At 41.9% G+C, this 25920-nt stretch overlaps 1 protein-coding gene across 1 annotated transcript; it reads right to left on the reverse strand.

Annotated features, from left to right (window-relative positions):
* Positions 1 to 6728: 6728 nt before the first annotated feature.
* On the reverse strand, positions 6729 to 23907 carry N4BP1 (NEDD4 binding protein 1). The gene is made up of 7 exons (XM_033069779.2): positions 23586 to 23907; positions 19507 to 21254; positions 15859 to 15989; positions 15407 to 15503; positions 14031 to 14138; positions 12469 to 12576; positions 6729 to 10425 (listed from the first exon to the last, which is right to left on the reverse strand). Exons 1-7 carry the CDS (start codon positions 23826 to 23828, stop codon positions 10095 to 10097), a joined length of 2766 nt encoding a protein of 921 aa, XP_032925670.1. The 5' UTR covers positions 23829 to 23907; the 3' UTR covers positions 6729 to 10094.
* Positions 23908 to 25920: the final 2013 nt, after the last annotated feature.

The raw sequence follows: 25920 nt of genomic DNA on the forward strand, positions 1-25920 counted from the left end.
ACACATGAGGAATTCCTTTTCTTCTATATCTCTTATCAAAAGGGTGTTCTGGAAAATTATCTTGGGGTCTGCCACACAAGCTTGGAGCCTTACTTTTTGCTTCAATAACAGTAGACTTTGACAGTTACTGTGTTTATGGGGAATCTTGAATCCTAACTTGAATATATTCAGCTATAAAATCTACCAATACTGAAGGATCTCTAAGGCCACACTGAATTTTGTTTACATAGATACATCACTAATCAGGGACTCTGTATAAGCATTTGAAGCTAAGAGATGCAAGTTACTGTAGATGGGGACAAAAAAATATCCAAGTAATTTGTTTTTATGCTTAGAACTTTACCACCACTGAAAAACCATGGATCTTCAGATGGCTGCCTTGATTCTACAAATGAAATTCTATTCTATTTTCCAATTCAAAACCTTAGGTTTGCCATTGAGTAGGCAAACAATGGGCCAAACAGAACTAATGTACAGAATCACCACAAACATCATCAGCCTCTCCAATAATACATTTAGTGGAAAAAGTTCAGCCATGGAGACCATTTTCTCCAAACTTTAAAAAACCAAACAAGCATGTAATTCTGTTAAGGTCAGCTGAATAACATCTGTGGAACTGGAAAGATGGTGTGTGATATTCAAGAATAATTTTAGAGTATTTAATAGACATTGTTAATGAAATTCATAAGTCTATAAGCTTCCTAAATAGCAATTTCACTGTCATATGGATTATTTCCAAAGACAGTCTTTGTGCCAAGATTTTTCTTTAATTCCTGAGCTATTTTTTGAGGGAAAACAGTTCCAGTAAATAGATTACAATGGGAACTGAGCATCCTGGCTCAAATAATGAAATCTGATACTGCCTCCTCAGGTAATGTGCAGTTTTCCCCAGTGAACACTTCAGTTTACCCCGAGGACAAACCATCTGGGGAGGTTCTGGGGCACTACAATGAATTATTTCTTCCAGACCATATGCTCCTTGCAAGACCATATGCCCTTTATGACAGTCCCAGATTAACCCAGTTTGTACGAACTCAGACCCCACACATGGCACTTTTGTAGGCAATAGGAATAACTAAGAGTCCCCTTGTCTCTCAAAGAACCTGCCCCATGATAACAAATAAACCCCCCAAAAATACCCAAACCTATCCCTTCCAAAATGCATCTGCCACCAAAAAATAAGACATGCCCACCCAAAAAGGAAGGTCACACAAATTTTTTTTTAAAATATAACATACTTTTGTTGCAAAGAGAAAGGAAGAGATTTGCATTTTTTTTTTTTTTTTGGTCCAGGTGAAGAAAAGTCAAGAATGGATTTGCTAGAAGGATTTGCATTATTAAAATAGTAAAAACATAACTCCCCATAATAGGACATTTACAAATTAAACCCAAATTGTAGAGCAGTTATGATGCCTCTAGGATTCAGCGAAACATGCCTGTCTGTAAGTCTTTTCATCTTCCAATCCAAAAGCAATTTTGTTCCATGAATTAAATAAGTGGTATGTTCAATATTCCATTTGTGAGTGCATTGGCTGTTGCAAATTAATTAAATGCCTCACTAACTTCACACATCCAAGCATTTCTGCATGGCTGCTCATATTAAACAATTCACAAGAAAGAGAAAATACCACAAAACACTTCTGTAATCAGATATGGCATTGTACTATAAATTATTCTTGTGTTGTAGAATCTGTGCTAATAAATACAGAGGCAGCTGGTAGAGAAGCCCTTATGGCTAAATGGACCATCATCTCTTTATCACTGGTTAAGCAGAGGGGAATTCCTAAGGAGACAAACACTTGTAAGAAGCTTACCTCCCAACTGCCAGGCCAGGCAGATTAACAGCATTGTCAGTCACACCAAATCACCATGGCTGTTCCCTCACTTTTATGCAAGTATTCTGTTGCTTGCTGGTTTTGTATTTTAAACCCACAATAGCTTATTCTAATGGAAGGAGTTCCCATCCATGGCACAGGGCTGGAAGTGGATGATTTTTGTGGCCCTTCCAACACTAACCATTCTATGATATATTAATAAACAAACAAGCAAACCCCAAAACACAACAACAACAAAACCCCCCAAACCAGAAACTCAAAAAAATAATGACAAAAAGCCCCACTAAAACACCTGCTTGTGTACCAGTGCTTCAAGTAAGTGGCATAAAGATTTATGTGAAAACTTTTGTATTGAACAGCAGCTGCACAAGCTATGGTGGAGGATGAACTATGAGCCTGGAAACCACCAGACAAGGAAAAACTCATGAGGGAGAGTGAGACAGAGCCTTTGGACAAGCTCCCTTTCAGGCCAAGAGGATTCTGAGTTCTCATTAATGTGAGATCAAAGCATCAATACATTTAATGTGCCAAAGACATTCAGAATGGCTCTGGCATACTTCAGATGGAAATGTTCTTTCTGCTCTGGAAAAGTAACATCCTGTGCCAGGTTTGGACAAAACCAGACACTTTGATGCACACTGAAGTTCCTATGAAAGCATTTCAAGGTTGGTCTCTGCAACAAGATCCTGAACTAACTGCCTTTAATGCCAGCAAGTGGCAACTACTGGTCCTGATTCTCAGTATCTCAGAACTAACAAATTTCTCAGGTGCTCATTTGTTTAAGCACCACACACAGGATGGACACTCTAAACACAATATCTGCCTGCACCAACAATTGTAATGAAACCAATTCAGCCTTTCCCTCACACTCCAAATGTCCAACTGCTCATTCCCATGCAGCTGCTTCATGTTTATACCTCTAGCTTTGAGCCTCTCTCCTGAGACCATTTCCATCTTCATGCAACTAATGATCAGAAGTTGAGCCACATTCAGCTTATCAAGTCCACAGATTAAGTCCAGTTTCACTGGAGTTTTTCCCCCTCTCAGAGTTTCATGAATCTTGCAACAAACTGTAGCCACTTTTGGGCATGGGAAAAAATACATTTACCTCCCACTTCAGATCTACATCTAATTTCCTTTCTGGGGGTATTACATTATAGTTATATTCCATGAAGACAAAATATTGGCTTTTCAAATATATAAGTGCTTAGGTGCTAAAATCACACTTTACCTGAAGCACTGTGGTCCTTCAGAAGTATTTATGTACCTATGCATTTCTGAAAATGCCAGAGTTCCTTCCTGTATCTTTAGGCCCCTAAGTGCCATGAGCTCTGAGTACCTTCTTAAACTAAACCTGCCCTGTTAAAACATGAAAACCTCCCAAAATATGACTCTTTTACTGTGGATTTGTAGATCATGTGGCATAGAAGAACCTTAATTCAGAAAGCTCTGTCAGGTGTTTCCATAATACCAGTTAGCCATCATTCCAGTATATATTCTGTTCACCTGGGAGCTAAATCACCTTGTCTGCAGAGCCTTGCTTTGGGAGTCCAGGGGGACTGAGGTATCACAGATGTCTTCAATACAGTGTTTGCTGAGACCTTCAGGGAGCAACCTGGTTGAAAGGGAACACAGAGAAGGCTGCAAGCCACCACAGTGTGTGCCCTAAACACACCCACCCACCCACCCACACACATATACACCTTACTTCTTCCAAGATACATGTAACAGAAAATGTGCACCTATTTCCAAGACTCTTCAGTAGCCTAGAGTATCAAATCACTTAGTAGAACACAGAACTCTCAGAAAGGCTCTTAATTCAGATCAAATGTTAGAAAGTGTAACATTTTATGCCTGTTGAACTTGTATTTTACAGTAGGATATGACTCAATACACAGCCCTTTCCACAATTACAGTCTGCACAGAGTGAGACAGTAACACGGCCTGTGGTATTTTAATAAGTTGTTATAACTCACTGAGTATTTTCTGAAATAGAAACACAGTTTTCAAGTAGACTGTCAGATTTTTACTTGTGGTATAGAACTTGCTCCCTATACCCACTGTGTTTCAGAGGCTCTGAATGTTGCTGATCATATTCCCCCACCCTTCTGCACACTGATATCTGATCAGCCCTCCTGCATTCACTAACTATGAGATAGTCTGAAACAAGATTCTAATGGACAGGTTTTGTGCTTGTTTTACCCAGCAAGAAATTGGAAAGCAATGTTCATAGCTTCAATTTTTCATAGCTAGGAAAAACCCTACTTTCAAAGCTGGGTGTAGGACTATTGACTTGATTGTGTCACAACAGCACACAGCCTCTGTTTGATACCAAACAAGGCTCCTCCTTGCCCACCGGTATGCCTTCTTTAGTTTAGCTGAATTCATCTTGCCTGTGCTTCTGTATGTTTACAGCATTAGGAGATAGCATGCTAATGAAACTTTTACAAAGTACACCTACCCCTTATTTTGTAGGAGGAAGAGAATATGTGCATGCAGCACTAGTATTTAATCCATAACCAGCACAGCTGAACAGCAGTCCTAGTAACAAGAAGGTGTCACACACACCTTGGATGGGGAAAAAAACCCAGACTATTTCTGTCTCTGCCCCTGCAGCACTGACTAAACACTGAGGACTCCCATTAAATCCTTTTCGCTATGCATCACTCACCATTGGTGCATTGTGAGACAAATAAAAGACAAGAGCCCATCAGTGAGGAAAGAAAGAAAGAAAGGGTTATAATATCTTTTACAGAAACATTATAAACTTATTTAAGCTGCTTTATTATTTGTATATAATTAAATATTATATTAAAAGAAATCATAACCTCCCTTCCCAAATAGCTCCTCAAGCAGCAATTACATTCACCTCCTACCAGAAACATTTGAATAATGTCCCTGAAAGGCCCTGAGACTAAATCCACCAGATGGGATAGATGAGATATCCTGGGCTTTTGCATGAATTATTTCAATCCATCATCATTTGGAAGACTCATATCTGCTGTAATATTGGAAAGCTTAATTTGATTTCCATTTACAAAGTAGGGCTTTGATGGATGCTGTAAAACAAAGGATAACAATCTAGCTACTATATCTTTATCTTCTCTGCATTTTTGTTGACAGTAGAGAACTGAGGGCTCAGACTCATGACCTACAAGAGTTTAAACCACTGTACCAGCTGTGACAACAGAGAAACCAGCACACAGCGTCCAGCAAGGGCAGCTGCACTGAATCCCCTGCAATCACCCCCACTACCATTTTAGGCCACAACAACATCTACTGCTTATGAATCAGAGCCCTGATTTTAGTAAAAATTAATTAATTGAATGGTTTTATACAAAAATAATCATGTGCACACACTGAGTTGATAGAGATTCTGCAAATTAATTTCATGATCACCCTAGCCTTGTCTTACACTGTTTAATTTCTAGTGCTATCTTCTTATTCATTTACTCAAAAGTCTCTTTTTAGCTCAAGTCTGGAAGGGAAACAAGTTTGGATACTGGGAAACTGTGTGTTGATGTTATATGTTTCACAATAAGTTGTATGCAGCCCAGGAAATTTCTCTTTAGATTAGGTGTGAGCAGCTGATAGGCACACAGGCCAAGAGAATAAAAATTTGGTTAAAAATTAAAATATGACAAGTTCTGTTTTCCTAACGTAGAAAATCCTTGGACAGCTGCAACTGTGACAGAAAACATTAATTTATTCCCAATGAATGCCAGATATTACTATTTTAATGCCCCTTCACTTCAGAATGTCAAGAATGCCCTTATCCATATTCTTGGTGTTCTGCCAGTAGATCTGGCAAAAAGACTCTGATGTGCCTCTTTGAATTCAAAGCCCTCTGCTGTGATGATCTCCCACACGAAGTATTTATAAACCACAATGTACCTCCTGCTTCTCACAGAAAATATTCCCAGACATTCCTGCTCTGCCTTTTCGATATTCCCACCTTCCTTCTCTGCTCAGCACAGGCTGAGCTGGCTGTGTTTGGGTTCAGGGATCTCCTCACAGAGGAGTCACAGCGAGCGCTGTCACGGCCCGGGGGCACGGCGGGCCCTGCTTGCCAGCGCCGCCCTCACGGCAGGCTCCGGCAGGCCTGCTCTGATTTTTAACGCAATACGTCCAAATCTCGGATTTTTTTTTTTTTTTTTTTTTAGAATATAATCTCTCACGCTCCGGTATATCAACTCCTGGCAATCAGAATCGTTCAAACAGCAGAGTTCTGGCCGGCAGTTCCCGATTTCAAGGAACTCCCAACGAAGGTAAATACACTGCCAGCAATCCCATGTGCTTATCGAGCTCTCAGCAGAGCAGAGCAGGGTCCCGGAGCCGAGCAGCGATCGGAGGCTCGCACACCCGGTACCGACACGGGCAGAACCCCGGTACGGACACGGACAGAACCGCGGTACGGACACGGACAGAACCGCGGTACCGACACGGACACAACCGCGGTACCGACACGGACAGAACCCCGGTACCGACACGGGCAGAACCGGTGCCGACACGGACAGAACCGGTACAGACACGGACAGAAGCCCGGTACGGACACGGACACAACCGCGGTACCGACACGGACAGAACCGCGGTACCGACACGAACAGAAGCCCGGGGCCGCCCCTCAGCAGGGCCCTCCCTCCATGCCCGGGCGGGGCTGCGCGGGGCACGGGCCGGCAGCGCCCCCTGCCGTCACCGTGGCCGCAGCGCACCCCCGGAACAGCAGCGGCAGCGCCCCCTGCCGTCACCGCGGCCACAGCGCACCCCCGGAACAGCAGCGGCAGCGCCCGGCGCGCTTGCACCTTCACCGCTCTTACTGAGCAGCGTGTGCGTGTTTCTGCACTAAACACACGCATCTCAGCCTCTTATTTTTGATGAATACACTCTTAGCACTTTGCTCAGCAAAGTTTTATCTTAAAATGAACAATAGTAAGGCTCAATACTTTGAATATCGTATGCTCATTCAACAACCGGGGAGAAAAATCATACTTGACTTTGGATTTGAATGACAATTATTTCCTATACTTAGTGAAAAATGATAATGAAATAAAACTTAATTGATATATTTCAGCAGAATTCTGAAGTATCACTCCTAAAACAAGTAAGAAAACTCAAGTGGAGACTGAAAAGGAACCACAATGCATTCAAACCCAGTTTCTTCTTTAAAAATTGAATTAGCCATATAAAATTATATAATGCAATCTGACAAAACCTAGTGAGCCACAAGGCAGTTGCAAAAACTTGGAATTGTCATACATACCTCAGTAGAGTTTGAACAGTACAATGGAACCACATTCTAAACACAAATACATGCAATGCACAGTAAAAAAAATACAAATCTAAAATCCATCTGCCTTTTAAAAGTCATTGTCTACACTATCTACTTGAGCACTGCACTATTTCCACTATATGCACAGAGTTAAATACCAACATATACAAAACTGGTTGATTTATGTACAAAATTGAGCAAAACAGTAGCAGTCAGGAAGACTAGGAATAGTCTGAACACTGTGAGTTACACTGTTGTAAGGCACTTGGGTTTCCATTCTGTGATGAAAAAGAGAAACTGAACACATCAGAGAACACCTACTTACATAACCAGACTCCTCCAAATACCAGACAGCAGATTAGGTCTCAGAATCTGCAAAGTCATTATTATTCTAAACTGTATTTATGAAAACAAAAGGTCTTATACATGAATTATAGCAGAGCTACAACCTTTCCAATAAACCAGAGCCATCCAGAACATAAACCAGGCCCAGTTCTAAACAGAGCATTTGGTACAGTTACACAAAATTCTAGCAAGAAAGGCATTCATATCAAACACAGCCTGGAAGCTTGAAAAACAGAAGGAATTCTGCCAGTATTAGAAAGACACTGTGTGAGTCACTGTTTGTCACGGAACTTTCACAGGCACTCTCTCTCTGGTTCAGAAATGCTCTTCCAGAGCACGAGCTACCCTAATATGGCACTAAAACAGGAAGGAAAACAGCAGCACCAGCACCGACTACCGGGACTCCTCTGAGCTTTGCTTGTTTACAACTGCAATAAAATTGTTTACATTACACACTCTTAAAATGTAAGAGAAAACACTCCCTTTAGCAGCAAACTGTTGTATTTGTCACAGAAATGCTGCACTTGGCCTCACACCAGGAATCAGTCTCAGGACTTTACCCCTTTAAAGGGAGGGAGAGGGAAATGCTGAATCACTCACACAAAAGGGAAAGTCCCTGTTATTTTCCACTCAAAACACTGCTGCTAGTCGTGTTTTTGCAGCAACCAAAGGTTGAATAGCACAAGGTATGCTTCAGAAACAGACTTTGGAGAAAGAAATAGAGAAAGAAGAAAGAAAGAATTCCAATCTCTTTGCTCTTGTGACAGGACTTGAGGTTTGAAGCTGATTTGAGGGGAATTTAGGTTAGATCAGGAAAAAGTTCTTCACCCAGAGGGTGTTTGGGCACCAAGCCTCCCCAGGGAAGTGGGCACAGCTCCAAGCCTGACAGAACTCACAAAGTGTCTCAACAATGCTCTCAGGCACAGGGTGGGATTGTTGAATTATCCTGTGTAGGGCCACGAGTTGGATTGGGTGATCCTTGTGGGTTCCTTCCAACTCAGCTTATTCTGTGACTCTATGAAATAAAGATTACATTATATTTATATTCCCACACCAGCACCTAAAAAGTGAGAACACATGCAACCAGGGATATATGTAATGAAAAGAAGACAAGTTCTTCGAGGAGCATGTTCACACATGTACACAGACCCCCAGGCAGTGAGAGGAAGCTGGTGATTTATTCTCTTACTATTTATTAAAATGACACCAACTGCACTCAGTGATAACAGGCTTTAGGAACCTGCCTAAGTTTTTATGGGGTTAGAACTTGGAGATTACATAACTCTTTATAGGTAGGAACGACTTGGCAAACAGGCTGATCAGAAAGAATCTGCCCACCTGAATAGCAAATCTCCCCATCATAGGGAACAAAGAATGATTAAAATTTGTCTGTTTAGATGTAAAAACATTAAAGGCCTTTCTTCATCCTCACCTTTATTTTTGAGAAGCTGTAACTACTGTTACTAAAACTTTTTTTGTTCTTGCTGCAATTCTGTTTCAGGTTGCTCATGTTAAGGGAAGAGCAAAGACTGCCTTCTGTTTTTGGCTTCATAAACCATGAAAGAGCCATGCAAAAAGACAGTCTTTCAAAAGCCCCAGTTCCTCAAGCATATTTCAGCTCTTTTGCATATAAACACAGTGATTTCAGACCCCCATGAAACTGGAGAAAAAACCACTAATACTTTAAGGCAAGGCTCAGCATATCAGAAGTTGAACGGGGGTTCTGGAGCCCACATTTTCTTTACAGTCCAATTTCATTTTACTCATGTGTACACTTGGTACCAGAGCCTGGTTAAAAGGAAGGAGTAACAGACTTGTGTGTGTACAGATATACTGACAGTCTTAACTTTGCTCTGCTTTTGAAAGTGGTCCTATTGGTCAGCTTTTATAAATGATCTTCCTTTTTTCCCCCCCCTTACTTTTGGGATAGATCCCAGAACAGAGCTAAAGGGGGGAGCTGACTGCAGCTATAGCTCTGCACAAAAACGTCATTTCTATACAGACAGCATCACATTCTGTTAGCACCAGACCATTCACACTAAGAACAGGCAAGGCAAAGACAAACAGGTGTCAGTAGAATTATTAAAGATAATTAAAATTATCTGAAAGAATACTGATAGTCAACATAATTCCCAATTTAAAAACCAGTGTAGGTTTCAGACCTTTTAAAGCATTCAAAACACCTTCTCCCGATGAGAGCTGTGAATTTATACTTTCTTTTCTAATTACCCCGCACAGCATTTCCAGTCTGAAAGCACAAATGGATTTTCTTGGCTTTTCACTTCCTTCCCGGGGATCCTCACGGTCCCACGGCCGCCACCTGCTGGCAGCTGCTCCCACAGGCGGGTCTCCAACTGATGGGAATTCTGCCTTCCAGGAAAAGGGCTTTGTAAAAAGTACTAACACACTGCTCAAAAAGGAGTACTGCCACTGCTTTAATAAGCAATTCAAGTGAAGCAGATGTTTTTTTCATAGAAAATATTACTACAAATCTGTAGTAGCAGCAACAGAACATACACAAAAATATCTTTGTTTATACAAATAAAGTTAGGTTTTTAATATTCACAAAGTAACATAAAAGAGTGACATTCTTCTTCACATTGGTAATTGTTAGTCAGAGCAGGTGTGATATAAAAGCTGTGTGTTCAGTCAAGCACCATGGCAGACAGTGCATTGAGATCTCTCATGAATGGATGATTAGCTAGTATTTGATCAATCTTCTGCCTTTGATCATGGCCAGGAAAAATTTTGATCAAGGCTTCTCTTAGCTGGACTGTTTCTGAGGCAGATCTCTGTGGTGGAATTGCTGGACAAGGTTCTGTGTTTTCTTGCCATGGAAGCCACGGGGATGAACGATCATCGTGCACTCTGCCTCCAGGCTGTCGACTGGTACTGCTCACTTTGGGGAGGAAATAAGGTGTCTCAGAAGAATACTGTCCACTGCTCTGTAAAGCCTCCTGTTTTGACCAAGAATCTCTATAAAACAAAACAAAAAATTTTAATTAAGCTAAAGGAGATGTTAGCTGTAGCTTTCTGCACATGAGAGAGAAGAGAGAATGTGTGTAACTTAAACTTCCCTGCTGCTCAGTCAGTTACTGACTGGAATCAAATGACAAGCATTCTTACAAAGCGAAACAAAACAGGAGGTGTAACAGTTCTCAATCTGAATCTGGCACAACTAACTTTAATAACGCCCAGGAATAGCCTCAATATGCTGTGAGTTCTTTACTTGGATTACAGCAACAGTCAAAGGCTGTTTTATGAAGGTATAGATAAAAAGATACATTGAACACATGCACACTGACGTGGAACATGTGAAAATGCTGACAGACCAAAGAAGCTTCCAAGATTGCTTCATGAGACTATTCCTCATGTACTTTTGCTCTTGACTGAGCTGTGTTCTTATTTAGATAAGGGCCTTGTTTCCCTTGCATGGTATCCTTAACAGGGCAATAAAGTTGTTTTAGCAATTTCGGCACTTAAAATACTCCTTAATTACTGAGATTTCATTTCAGTCTTTTAATGTTTTGCTAGTCTACACACTGCTAGCATTACAAAACTTAAAGTTCAGTCTACCTCAGATGCTAGCAAATATCAGAGAAATATGAAGTGGAACTCATGTTACAGTCTAGTTTCCTACCACCACGGGAAACAGTATCTAAATTACAGAGCTCTATTTTAAAAGCATTTGGTTATGAGACCTCCCGTTACTCAGCATGGAAATGTTTTCTAATTGCTGAAGATCCTTCCAGTTTCTGATCTTTTTCCTGGTGCCATTTATACTTTCTGTATCATTTAACTCATGTAGAAAAGTCACAGGGAGGGAACAAAATTAACTCTTTGCACTAGCAACTTTTCTCTGTTCTTCCTGCTCCCATCCAGTTCCAAGTTTACAGATAAAAAACCAAGCTCTTCTGTGGTCTTCTCAAAAGATTCTTGCCATTTCTACAATCATCACTTACCTACCTCAGAACACTCTGTTTTCATTTTATTTCTCTCAGACAAAGGCAGGCAAAACACAGTCATCTCAAAGGTTTTTTACAAGAGCTTGAATGCTTAGCATTTCCTTCCGGAGTCCTAGCACTGCACTTGCTTTTTGAATGTCAACACACTTATTTTCAAATCAGCTTGTAATCTACAGTATAAAAATGTTCCACTTTCCTCAAATGTTTACAATAGATGAGATTCTTGCTTATTCTTTGTATTAATCCTTAAGCATGGTTTGCCTTGTCTATTGCAAATTTTTAAGTTACCTCACTTGTTTTTAAAAGCCCTCTCAAAACTCCTCAGAATTACTAGGGTTTCTAATTCCTAAAACGGTGAAAGAACAACATATTATTATCATGTGCAAAAGAGCAACCTAATTCTCAAATCTTGGTAGTTCATGCAAAGCAAATTCATAGTCTGAATATGTGCACATTTAAAAATACACTTATCTTAAATGAACGATATATGTTCATTAATATTTACAATTATTACTCAAAACCAAACAGATTTAATAAGAATGGTTTTGACAACAGTAAAGTACCCTCAACCACGAGGTGAAGTGTCTCCCCAGTGACAGAAAAACCCTAGGGAAGTGTGTTTGTAGCACCTATTGTCTCACTATGAAGAAGCGACCAACCAAGGTGTCTTAGATAACATCAGTGTAATTAACACATACTCACATCTCAGCACCTCTGGGTGCTGCTAACACACCCGTGCATGAAAGACACCACAGTCAAATCTCAGAAGAAGCTTTTGTCATACTTACCTTAGTTCCCAGAGAGATCTTGATTAGAGACAAATGTCACCAGCACTTTCTGAACCAACTGAAGTAACAGGAAAAACGTGGGGTTTTTTTTGGTTGTTTTTTTTTTTTTTTTTTTTTTTTTTTTTTTTTTTTTTTTTTGTTAAACTGCTACATGCTACAGTGTTCCTGCTTAACTTTTCGGTGCTTTACAGGTGTGTTTTCAGGAGCACAGTTTATTTCAAATGTGAAATAACTGTGTCAAACAAAAGTGAAAACAGTGTTTATACCTAGAATAGCCTTCACTTCGAAGGAAGTCATCTAATCTGGGTCCATTTCTTCCCAAAGGATCATCAGGAACCATAAATATGTCACCAACAAAAGTGTACTGGAGCAACCTGCAAGAGAGTTCTTTTAAATAACAAGGTATTACACCCTTGTTGTCCTTCACCTTTGTAACACAGGACGAATCTCCTTAGAGTAGACACCACATTAGGAGTCCCTGAAGATTAATTAGCAAACCTAAGACACAACCAGCATTCCCTGTCAAAAAAATTTCATGGGAGCTGTGAACTCTCCCTATTACACTGCAGAATACAGAGCTTTGTTTTAATGACAGAAAACTTGCAAGGCCATGGAGGAATTTTCTAGGTGATTAGAGATTTTTTGGTTGGTCTAACTCCCCTTCATGCAAGGATCTTCAGTCATGTAGCTGAAATGCCTGCATTAGCAGAAAGCCACACAAGTAGCAAATACAGCATTAAATGTTTGCAGTTAAGACACAAAGCTTTTTTTTTTTTTGGAATCACTTTGAGACAGGTAGAAATCTGGATTGAAAAAAACCCTGTTCAACTGAAATTTGTCTGCAAGGAGAAGATTAGGTACAGTGGGATTTCCCCAGAAGTAAAACTAAAAGCAGATGTTAACATAAGCTCTTAAAAAACCACAGACTCGAGGTACTATGCCAAATATTCTTGCTAAAGTTCTGTGGGAGAACAGAACCTGACTTGGGTAGAATTCACTCAAGAAAGGATTTTAATGCCTACATGATTAGCCAGCATCAACTCCATAGTCTCGGAGCTATATTGTGAGAACCCGGGGCAAATTTTTAGTTACTTATTTAATTACAGCTGTACTGACCCAGTCACTGTAACAGATGTACCCTCAGAAGGAATTAGTGGAAGATTTCAGTAACTTCACACCTTAGCAGTAAAATAACCTGATTTAAGCAAAACAGAAAAAGTCCCAAACACCCAAACCCAACAAACTAACAAAGAAACAAGAAGAAACGAGCAGAAACAAAGTCCACAAGATGAAGCAGGGACATTTGATAACTAAGTGAACTCATGGAAACCCAAAGAAAACAATGGCAGGGAAATGGTTACATGGATATGCTACAAGTGTACATTTTGTTTAGCTGTGCCAATCTGTCCCACTTGAGTAAAGAGTGATTGATTCTGAACAATTAAAGGTGACACTGTACATCCTCATCAGCTATTATGTCTCTGTGAAAAGAATGAGCTTTCAGGCAAGAGAGGCTGTGAAAGTGGACTGCTCAAACAAGATCCAACACTGACCTTCAGAAGTGACACGTGCTGTTACACCAGGCCCCTGCTTATGTGAGCAATTAGTAAACATACATGACAGAATAGATAAGTGACAGGGACATTAGACTACTCAACACATGACTGTAAGGCCATGAATCACCATAGTGAATCACAGTACTTTATTTGGACCTATCAGAATTGCATGACTGATTAATTAAAGACAGCAAAATCTCACTTGTAGGTAGAGTGCTCACAACCGCAAGGACAGACATCCTTTTAAGATTTCACAGAAATTCAATAATTACCTTTTTTGAATAATTTCTCTCCAGGCAAATGATTCGGTCACAAATTCTCTGAAGTTATCATTAGTCACAATAACACCTCCAGTTTTAGCAGCAAGGTGTAATAAAAATCTGTAAAATTAATTTCAAAGATCACTAAGACTGTTTTGCTGAAAACAATCCAAAGATCCAGAAAACAAAACACTTCTTCATCCAAAAGTAATCTATTTGCATGAAAATCTTGATTACCAGGAAATTACTGTTTTTATCCACCTTAAACTTACAATGTTTTGGGTAGCATGCACTTATTTAGTACAGCAGAATCTTTATGGAAGATTTTCTTCCCCATTAAAAAACCCAAACAAACAAACCCACACAAGCAAAAGCCCCCAAACCCCATGATTTAAATATTTGCACAGGTAAACGGCTTGCATTATGGAACAATACAGTATTTATTACACAATCCAACACAAACTCATTTCCATACACTTTTTTGCTTAGCATTAATGTCTGTTCTGCAAGTCAGTGTTCTGCATGTTAGTTGTTTGCTCTGTCAACACATCTTAGAAACCTTTCTATTAAATAAATTATGATAAAACATAACTACTGATTTATTAAGAAAAAAACCATGTTTGCTTTCTTTTATAAAGTCTCTGAAAATACATTTTTTGACATTTGAAATTATTTCAGCCACAAGATAATGGATGTGTCTTTTTAAAGAAAAGTGCCTGCTTTTAACAAAAGTGAAAATATGTTATTACAACACTTACTTCCACAGTACTCTCAACTGCACTGCCAGAGCATTTCTTCTGAAAGGCTAGGTGTATATAAAACATTGTGAAGTATTAGGAAACTCCCACAATGCAGACTCCTAAAGTTTACTGTGCCTTGTTCCCTGACAGACGATCCCCACATTTTGAAGTTCATCTCTGGTGGTCAAATTAACTTGGAAGTTCACTGGCTTACACATTGTTACAAACACACAGCTGCAAATATACAGCAAGGTCCGTGTGCCAACATGGAATCAATAAGAAAACAGAGCTAAATAGTATCTGCTCAGCAGTTGACTTGTGCCCCAAACATAAAAGGCAATTCAGGGATAGAGTGATGACCAGGAAAGCATAAAAACATTACTGCAAGATTAATTCTACAGACTGCCCTTTTTTTTTTTTCTAATTGCCATGAAAATCTGTAGTTCTCCATGACTTTCTAAATACCCAGTAGTGTTTCCTACAACAGTGAAATAATGTAACAGATGTAGAATTCAGTCTTAAGTTGGATGCATAGCTCTGTCTAGAGAGGTTGCAGAACTACCTCATAAACCTGCTCATGAAATATTAAGCTTTTACAACCATTAGTCATATGTTTAAAAAGACTGTAAAACTATGTATATTCTGTACCTGTCATCATGAGAAGCAATTCTTGCTCCTAAAACCATCCTTGCAGGGGTTAAAGACAATATTCCAACATCCTCGAGCTGTGTTAAGAAATTCTGCTCTGTTAAAACATGATTTGACAATTAGTCTGAGATATAAATAGCAGGGAGAAGATAAGCTACAGAAATGACATTGATAGCTGAAGAATTGCTCATACTATAAAAATGGAGAAGAAGAGATCAAAACTAGAAATTAAAGAGCAAACAAAAACCAACCCAAAAAGGCCTGTTAGCCTAAACAACACTTCAGGGTCTCTCATACTGTGTATGGAAACCAAATTATTCTTGCTGAGCAGACAGACTGCTCCTGCTCAACATTTGATGAAACATTCCTTCTCCATTTATTCTTCTCAGAAGTACCCAAAGAAATGATTATAGTCTGGTTTAATTAAGGAAACACTAGGAAATGTCCCTCACCTGTAATGGAAGGGTCACGTCTCGTTCTCCACTGTGGAACAAACACAGTAATATTTCTGTGGCCACGTTTCCAAAAGTAGTCAACAGCTATGGCAATTCCTCGACAGGAGAAGAATTTCCTTAGACCATGACTGAAGGTGAAGCAAAAAGAAGGGAGATTAAATTCACTAGGGTTTTATTACCCGAAAAACAAAGAAAATGGAACAAAACCTTGCAAAGCGAAGCTGAAAGTCCCACACAGAGCCTCAGATAAAGAAAAGGCAGATGGATGCCATAGATAAGCATCTTCTAAATGGAAAGAGCTCTTCAGCAGAGAGCAGATACATCACTTCACAACTTTATAGCTCAGCCTCTTTCAGTTTCCTGAGCACAACAAAAATGGTAATCAGAAGCAGGTTTAGCTTTAAAAAAGAGGCCCATAGTGATGGTTTCTGAACTTCACTGAGTATGGATTAAAACTATAATAATCCAGTATTGTAGTAGTTCCAAATACAGTCCTACTACAAAATAGAACACCTCTGAATTTGGAGAGGAATTCTTTATGCAGAAAAGCAGAAAAATGAATAAGCCATATCTGAAATATAAAATGTAAAAAAAATCCAACTTACTAACAGAATTTCTAGAGGAAAAAAAATACTAATCCGCACTTGCTCTTAATAAAATTAAGCATTCTTGGTGTCAAGAACAGTCAAAAAAAGTAAGGCAATTTCCACAGAAAAGTTACTCTTTGTAAACTTTCTGGGACAAACTTTCTATGCAGTCATCATCCTACTGATTTAAGTCAGGCATCCTATTCATTAAATTGGAAAACTCTGTTAATTATTTTCAATTAATTAATGATTCCTAACTGGACTTCAAGAAATGTAGTGGTCCTGATAGTCACGTCAAAATTTATGCCTTCTCTGATAATTCATCCTCCTGTTTTAGAGCTCCAAACTGGCTGAACTACACAGTGTACTATTTTTTAAAGTGTTTTGAAGCTTATAAAAGCAGCTCCTGATTTGTCCTGACCGATCACAAAATCCTGCTCTGCCACAACTTAAAAAACCATGCAAATAGAAGCAACTTTATCAAATAACATGTAGAATTAATGTAAGCTATAATATGAAAAAATATGTCACCACTAAACTAAATTAAATATGAAATGCTTTAACTGAGTTAAACACCTGAAAGGACAGCAAATCATCACAGCAAGATGGTAGCTTCAAGATATCCATCTCAAAGACTGCATCTCTTCTCTAAATACCACTGCAAATGCTGGTTTTGCCTGTCCCAGTTCTTTAAAATCCTGTGAAGACCCCACAAAGGAATTTCCTAAATTAAAAAAAACCTGATGATCATAAGCAGCACAAAGCAGCAAAGAGCATGCTGCCTTCTGGGACATGTAACATTTTCCCTTTGGTTTGTAACTTCAGTAGATACTGTCTCAAATGAGCTGTTTGGCTGCTTAAAGAACACTGCCAAAGGTATTGCCAAAGGCAGGGTTTGATACGAATTTGTGAAAATATGGCTTCACAGAGTTTGGTGGCAACATTTACTCTTGTGAACTTGTGAAGAGTAAGTTCCTTATTTACTGTACAAGTTAAGGTACACAAAGATCAAATTAGAATCAGTTTGGACTGATTTACACAGAAGCCAGGAATGCAGAAGGAAGTGAGGGTGCAAAGCATATGGATGCAAAGATAATGGCGCAAAAGGGTTTAGCAGCACTTAATCGTTGAGAAATTCAACATTTACAAAGCAATTCCATAGGGCTCACAATAGCTGTAACAAGACTTAACTGTAGATTTGAGGCAGTAACATCATACCATGATTAATTCACACACACAGAGTTACACAATGTGAACACCTAATTCTCTATCCCAAAAAGTACTCATCAAAGAATTCCAGTGTCAGTGAAATGCTCACACCAAGTCCCTTTGCATTTCCCAACAGGCAAGGGTCACAGCTCAGTAAGTGTGGAGCGGTGTGTGGGAGCTTTGTCACCAGGAACAGTCCTGTGAGTACCACAAAGGTGAGAATTTGTGAGCTCTGAGCAGTGTCTCACTTCAGGGAGGTGCTGGCACAGCTGCTGAGCCCTAGAAGAGCTCAAAGGGCCCCCCTTAGGACCCTGGCTATAGGGCCACAGGATGACTGACTTTGGCCAGCAGGAAGTTTCCCCCCGGCCACACCCCAACTTGATAACTCCTGGGCTTTCTTCCCCAATGTGTAGGAACAATGGTGGCCCTCCATTAGGGCTATGATTCAGGTAAATAGTTTACCAAGGCTTCAAAGGATAATATTGCTTACCCTTTGTTTCCCACCTTGTTTGGGCACCTGATGTTTCTGATTGGATGCCTCATCAGAAGTACATATTATTTACAAACTATTCTAGGAAGATATAATTCCATTCCATTAATTCTTTCATTCTGAGTTTCTTCCATTTTAATAAAATTTAAATTACCCAACAACTGGATATTGCAGTCTGCCTTCAAAAGGTCTGTTTTCTGCATACAAAACCACATAATTTTAAAAAATACTTGTTAGCAGCTAGGGTAAACTCTGGGCATTTGATCATTCTACAAGCACCCTGAGATAATCTGATAACAGATCAAGATGCTGCACATGCCAAAAGAAAAAATTCTGCAGCCTTTGCAGTTTTCTAGACTTACAACATGAGGCGAGCAACAATTCAGAAACCCATGTAGCATTAGTCTAAGCACATGGGTGATGAATTAACACCCACACCCCCATCAAAAAAGGGGTCAAAAGAACCCTGAACCAGCACAGGCGTTGAAGCAGTTCTCAAGGCATTGAGAAAACTGAGAACAATTCAAAGCAATTCTGTGAACAACTCTTCACTTTAGGAAATGCAAGAAACTAATGAGGCTTTATTTAGCCAGAGGGAAGCTGCAGAATACCTACATGATCAAACCAACAGGCCCCCAAGCATTGATTATTTAGAGGGACATTCAAATATCTTGATGGTTCTGCTATTTTGAGGCAGCTCTGTCCTTCACATTTCATAATCAGTTTTCATTTGGTTGGGTAGAAACCAGGTGTTATATAATCTTTTTGGGGACTGTATGTCAATAGCATCCAGCTACTATGCCCTACTCCAATGTGGGGTGTGTGCAGCCCAGCTGCTGTGCAGAGCAATTCACTGGGGTGCATGAAGGAAATATTGGAACCTCAGTAGTGCACATTTATAGCTGGTAAATATACGTTTATACAGTTGCAAAAAATAACAGGATCCAAGCACTAATATGCAATGCTGCTAGAGGAGAAATACGTCACTACTGGATGAGAACCTCTGCTTTAAAACTACACGACATTAAGGGCACAAAAAATCCCCCAAACCCAAACCACTTAAGTTGACAGTAATTTAACCTTGCTGATAGGCACTGGCAAAGAAAATTAAACTTCATGCATAACATTGATCGCAACAGAGCCAAGTTTGTCCTGAGATTACTTCTGACTGAAGTGTTCCATTGGGCTGAACACTGGTGCTTCAAATCAGGTTACTCTGAAATGGCACAACTGTGTGACCATGCACACCAGAAACCTAGCTAACAAAATCTTAACACGTGCCACTGCAATCTCTTAGCCCCAATTTAATCTGAAAGTTCACTGAACTGTTAATAAATAGCTGAACAGAACAATACTTACGAAATTGCAACATTGCTTCCATCAATAATTATATGTTTTAAATATGGTTTTCCAGGTTCATTTATTAACTCCAGTTTGTATGGCTTCTTCAGAGAGTCCAAAAATCTTTGAACTCCAGTAACTGAATGATCTGGATGCGGTCCCACTGTGTCTCTACCTGGATTTGAAGGGTGTTTTTGTGAAGACAGTAACCAGTCTGGGACAGGATTGTCACAATGTGAGGTTTGGGAAAGGTGTTGGTGGAGGGGCCTCGCTTGAGAAGAGCTGCAGTTTCTCAGCTGCTCCTCAGAACCAGGGTGGTTGTTCTGCACAGTTGAAGGCCCTGCAGATTTTTGCTGAAATGCAGTTTTAGTCTCATTTGAGATATGTTGCACATCTGAGCTCCCTCTGGCTACAAAGCCAACATCTTTTAGAGGTCCAGCTTGCACAGTCCTGAAAGTTACTCCACCATCAGTTTCTATACTGCTTGACTTTGAGTTGTGGTTCTTACCAGGGCCATAAACATCACTCAGAACTAAATTTTTGCTGGGAGGTGAAGAAGATTTGTACACCAACCTATGTATTTTATCTTCTTCACCAACTTGCACGTCTGGAGCACCTCTTACTTTGTGATACTCATTCTTTGTCTCCTTTGAAGTAAGACTGGATTTAAGTGGACTTTTATTCCCAGAAATACCCTTGTCTTCTAGCTTTTCTGAATTATTTATATTATTTTGTAAAGGAAGAATGACAGTTCTAGGCTTTTGAGATGACTCTTCATGTTCTTTTTTAAACTTTAAATTTTCCTTTTCAATTTCTTCTAGCAATATTAATGGTTCCACAGATTGTCCCAGGGTACCAATAACTTTTTCTACAATATTTTGGGAATATCCCATTGTTCTGAAAAAGTTCACAAGAATCTTATATTCCATTTCCTCAGTGAGAGCATCACCTTCTTTAAGGCAGCAAGTAGGACCATCTGATTCACTGTAGCTATCCAAAACTAGATCAACAACTGCATCAGAGTCCGAAGCATTCTTGCGTAAAGCAGATTTCACTTGCTGATCATTTTCCAAAGAGAAATGTTTTTTAGGGAGCCTTTCCTCCTCATCAGAAGACCTCCTTTTACATGAGTGTCTCTCTTTAAAGGTCACTGCCTCTTTCAGAGGGTCCTTTATGGGAACAAACCTTCTTTCAGGAGCATCAGAAAACACAGTGTCCATTTGCTTTGTAAGCTCAGTTACAGGTGTGCCAGCATTTCTTCTTGCTTCCTCCCCATCTGCTCTTTCATCTTTGTTTGCAGCAACGACTTTGGAGGTGTTGTTCTGTCCAGGGTGCTGTGGGCTTTCAGAGCCTGTGAGATCTATGATATCAATCCTCCCTCCAGAAACATCAGTTTGGGTGAGAGATAGGAGTTCTCTTTTTAGTGCACTGGGCAAAATCAGTAAATCCATTGTATACTTATCTGCATGTGCTTCCACAAATTGTCTGAACTGCTTTTTAATCTCTGACTCATTGTCACTTAATAAGCTTTCATTATTCTCAAAAAGCTTTACAAACTGCTGCACATGACTTTGAGCCATAACAACAGCTTCTGCACCCCCCTTAATACTGAGCAATCCCATTTCCAGCACTGTTACATCAGCACAGGTATCCTGAATAAGACTGTTGAGAAACAGGTTCTGTGCACCAGCAAAGATGCAGTGCATATCCTTTGGGTAGTACTCTTTTTCTTCCAGCTCAGGTTCACACAGTCCCTTGACGTACTCCTAAGAGGAGAAAGAACAGAGTGAATAGTTGCAAAAACCTGATAACTAAGTAAACACTGCCAGTAAACAGGACAACAGAAAAAACCCCACCAATATCTAAAATGATGCTTAAATAGATCTCATAGAAAGCTCTCTTTGATATTTTCTTGTTCTTACTTGATAGTAACAGGTAACTTAATTCGTAAAGCAAACAATTTAAAAGACTGTCAGAACAGATTTATTTTATTCATCCCCATTCTTTGGTCAAAGAGAACTCCTCATGAACAAATGCCTTTCACTAGAGGTCTACATAGTCCATAAACCTGAACTTCTAAAAAGTTTCCAAGTACATTTACTAAGGCTTATCATGCCAGCAGCCATCCTATATTTTTGTTACTGACTTAGAAAACTCCAGGCTCCAGATACTTCCGTGTTGCTCAAGTTCAGGTTTTTCAAAGACTTAAAAAAATAATTTAAAATCCCAAAGCTATTTCTGCCACCTGAAATCTACTACAGGTAAATTCACTATACTGCCTTGTTTTAAATGTGTCAGGAGTCCAAAATTCTGTCAATACAGTATACTATTTATTCTTTCAAATAGCATTACTTTTCCCAAAACACCTCTTTCTGTGCTTAAAATTCTTTAATATAATGACACCAGCTTCTAAAATGCAGTCATTGTACTTGCAGCATCCCAAGAATACCATGTTTTATAATCTATATTTACTCTCAAACATAAATTCTTTTAAATGGAACTAAGAACCAACACCAGGTAATGATTAACGTAACACCATTTCCTATCACCTCGAGTTACATCATCACGTACCGAGGCAGGCTGCCTCAGGAGTATCAGCACAAACTGCTTCCGCAGCAAAACCCACAGGCTGCTCTCCACGCCTTACTCATCACATGACTGCTTTTGCACAGCAACAAGATAACAACAACTGGTGAAAAGGATACTCTAAATCGAGGAACTTTTTTTTTTTTTACTAAGCAGCATGTGACTCAGGAATTAAAATACAAATTGCTATCACCAAACCTTTCAACAGAAGATCAGCAATTGTTTGTACTTTCTAGTCAATAATTCCTCCCGATAATACTGCTCTACCTATAAGAGAAATCAACTTTCTTATACCCATTAAAGTATTAAGAGTAGAAAACATTTTTTTATCTTGTTCGGAAAAGCAGCAATTAAAAAACTGAAATCTTGTGCTTTAATTTCCTGTGCTTTAATTTCCTGTAAAATAAGGAAGTTACACTGCAGATGCCTGGAGGAATAGATACCTGTAACAGTTTCTGGATTCTCTGAGCCCAGGCAAACTGGTTTAGAGTAAATTTCAGAGTCAAATAATTCAAACCCCTATATAGTCATAGTATTTTCCTTACAACTACCTCATTGTAAGGAAGTGCATTGCATGTTGAAGAACACGTGCATGACACACGGTTAAGGAATCAAGCTTTTGAAAGCGGGCTGCCAAGTCTGAAATCAGTCACCAAACACATGCTCCGGATCCCCACTAACATCCAAGCGTAGTTAAACAGACCGACCAACGCCCCTATATCGAGATTTTGGGTTTGAAAGGGACCTTCAGGCTAGCTACTCCTCACACCAAAATCCTCATCACATGATTCAAGCAGCTGTACTTGCCAGGTTCATTATGAGTAATACCAATTTCAGCATTACTGCTGAGAAACTCCCCCCGAAAGGTTATTCAAGATATTTAACATGTGTGAAGACACTTCACACAACCAGTGCCCCCTCTGAGACAACCTTCATAGACGGTTCTCTTAGAGCTGGCTTAAAAATAGAACTCTCTCTTCAGGCTAGTGAAGCTGTTCCGGTCTGACAACTTTTACATGAAGGAAATATTAGCTCCGTTAAGCTTTGGTAAGAGCTTTGCTAAATTTCCCTAAATGCCACGGAATAAGCGAAGTCTGTAAGGCAAAACATGGCAACGCCCAAACAACCCCGAGGAATTTCTTGACTTCGAGAGGAAGAAGGAAAGCGAAACATTTTAACCTCGCTTTAAAATAAAACTCGGCCCACCCTCACCCTCAGCTGCGGGCTGGACTATTTCATAACGCGGTGCCCATGAACTTTACACTTTCCAGCTGAGTTGTTTTGCTTTATTCCCTACGCTTATGTCAACACGGCTGGAGACTCCCTGGCACCGGGCACACACCCACCTGCCAAAGCAGCGCCGTTTCTGTTTCCTCCTGGGGCTCTCTGCTTTCCCCACCCTTTGTTCCTCCAACCCGCGGCCCCAGCCGTGCCGGTCCGGCGGGGCCCCTCGGCACGCAAACCCCGCTGCCCGCAGCCTCAGCGTCCCCCGGCCCGCTCCCGGCCCGTACCTTGGCGCTGCTCACGGCCTTGGAGCAGCCCTGCAGCTGCACCCAGATCCTGGCACTGGCGTTGCACGGCTGCAGCGCGGGCCGCCAGTCCCCCTGCGCCCCCAGCAAAGCCAGCCGCACCTCGAACAAGCCCTCGATGCGGCCCCGGCTGCGCTCCAGGAGGCGGCTCTTCTCGGCGGGGACGGTGAACTCATCCACCCTGGCCCCCGGCGCGGAGCCGTGCGGTGTCCGGTTGGCCGCCATCAGCGCGGGGCGCGCAATCGCATCGCGCCGGGAACAGCGACACCGGGAAACGCCGCACCGACCGCCCGCGTCATCGGCCCGCGACGACGCCGGGCAGCGCCCGCCCGCAGCCGCGCCGCCATGGTTAGCACCGGCGGCCTCGCCCCGCCCCGTCCCCGGCTCGGCCTCGCCCCGCCCCCGGCCTCGCCCCGCCCCGTCCCCGGCTCGGCCTCGCCCCGCCCCCGTCCGGCCCGGCCTCGCCCCGCCCCATCCCCGCCTCGGCCTCGCCCCGCCCCCGGCCTCGCCCCGCCCCGTCCCCGGCTCGGCCTCGCCCCGCCCCCGGCCTCGCCCCGCCCCCGGCCCGGCTCGGCTTCGCCCCGCCCCATCCCCGCCTCGGCCTCGCCCCACCCCCGGCCCGGCCTCGCCCCGCCCCCGGCAGCGCCCCGCCCCTCCACCTGCTGTGCGGGCGGGGCCGCCCGCCCCCTGAGGGCCAGGGCGGGGACAGCGCGGGGCAGCCGTGCCGGCCCTGCTCGAGCGGGAGCGTCCCGGAGCGCGCGGCACAGCACTACGGCCGGGCCGGCCTGGACCATCTCCGCACTGCACACCCTTTCTGTTCCAGTGCGCAGCCCCTGCACAGGAAAGAAATTCTTCCTCATATTCAGGTGGAACTTCCTAGGCATCACTTCCATCACCGAGCAGAGCCCGGTCCATCCTCTTGGCACCCCCTCTTTAGATATTTATACAGTCGTCTCCTCCCGAGGCTGAACAGGCCCAGCTCCCTCAGCCTTTCCTCCAAAGAGAGATGCCCCAGTCCCTTGATCAGCTTTGTCACCCTGCGCAGGCCCCGCTCCAACCTGCACTGCCCACCAGCTCCCCGTCTGTGGTGCTGAGGAGCCCGGAACTGCACGGAGCCCTCCAGGCGCGGCCTCTCTGTCCCTCATCCCGGCCTCTCTGTCCCTCCATTCCGGCCACTCTGTCCCTCCATCCCGGCCTCTCTGTCCCCTCCATCCCGGCCTCTCTGTCCCCTCCATTCCGGCCTCTCTGTCCCTCCAACCCGGCCACTCTGTCCCCTCCATCCCGGCCTCTCTGTCCCTCCAACCCGGCCACTCTGTCCCCTCCATCCCGGCCGCTCTGTCCCCTCCTCCCGGTCGTTCCCCGGCGCTCGGCTCCTCTCATCCCCGTCTGTGTGTCCCGGGATCTCTCCCCAGCCCTTACCGCCCTTATTTCCCGGCACAGCCCCACGGAGGGGCCGCTCCCCGCCCCGCGCCCCAGCCGGAGGCTCCCCCTGCCAGACGGGGAAACCTTGGTGTAACACTCTTGGCACAGCCAGCTCTGGTATGGTCTGCTTGGATTCCATTTAAGAAGAAATCCAAGCTTATGCCTTCTGATGGCGGGGGGCAGAAGTGTAGCTCCCATCCCCAAATATTTACCTCTGATAGCTGGAAAAATATAGAGGGCACATTTCTACTTAGCGTCCCTCCCACCCCCAAACTGTTAGAGAGACGTGAAGGATAAGATCAGCTCTTAAAAATTATCTCTGGGACTACTGTTGACTTCTGAGTGCCTGGAGCTGACAATACCAACCAGCTGTTGTACGAAGGAGTAAATGTCTCCTTTCATACCATCCCAAACAAAGGTTAATACCTTCCAAGTTCCCCGTGGAACTATTTGATTCCAGCTCGTTTGGGCCATCTCTTTAGCATTACTGTGAAGTTAGATTTTAGCAGCTGTCCATCAAATACAGAATCCAAAGGGAGGACAAATATTTTATTGTTGTGCATTTAAATGTACATATTTTGTTTTAATCTACTTGTATGTTAAACCAGGAGTCTTAATACACAAATATAAAACATTATTTTTATAAAGCCGCTTGTATCCCTATTAGAACCTAAGAACCTGCAGTTCTTAGCCCATAGGAAAATCTCACTAAAAGCTTACATCCAGGTTTTGCTATACACACTTTCCAATCTGACTTGGAAGTCATTTTTTTTAGCCAAATAAAATATTTGTCTGTGACAGTGGTAAAATGGAAAAAAAATACATCTGTGTACTTGCTGCATTTACATACAAACACCCATTCTGCGCAGGACAGGGTTTTGACAGAGAATGTCAT

This window comes from Catharus ustulatus, chromosome 11 (genome assembly GCF_009819885.2).
Source record: "Catharus ustulatus isolate bCatUst1 chromosome 11, bCatUst1.pri.v2, whole genome shotgun sequence".
Lineage (NCBI taxonomy): Eukaryota > Metazoa > Chordata > Aves > Passeriformes > Turdidae > Catharus > Catharus ustulatus.

Coding starts and splice junctions, on each gene's coding strand:
- N4BP1 (XM_033069779.2), bottom strand. CDS start 23,828: ATGGCGGCCAACCGGACACCGCACGGCTCCGCGCCGGGGGCCAGGGTG. Junction 15,990..19,506: donor GGAAGCAATGTTGCAATTTC/GTAAGTATTGTT, acceptor CTTCACCTTCAG/TCATGGTCTAAGGAAATTCT. Junction 12,577..14,030: donor AGAGAAATTATTCAAAAAAG/GTAATTATTGAA, acceptor ACTCTCTTGCAG/GTTGCTCCAGTACACTTTTG.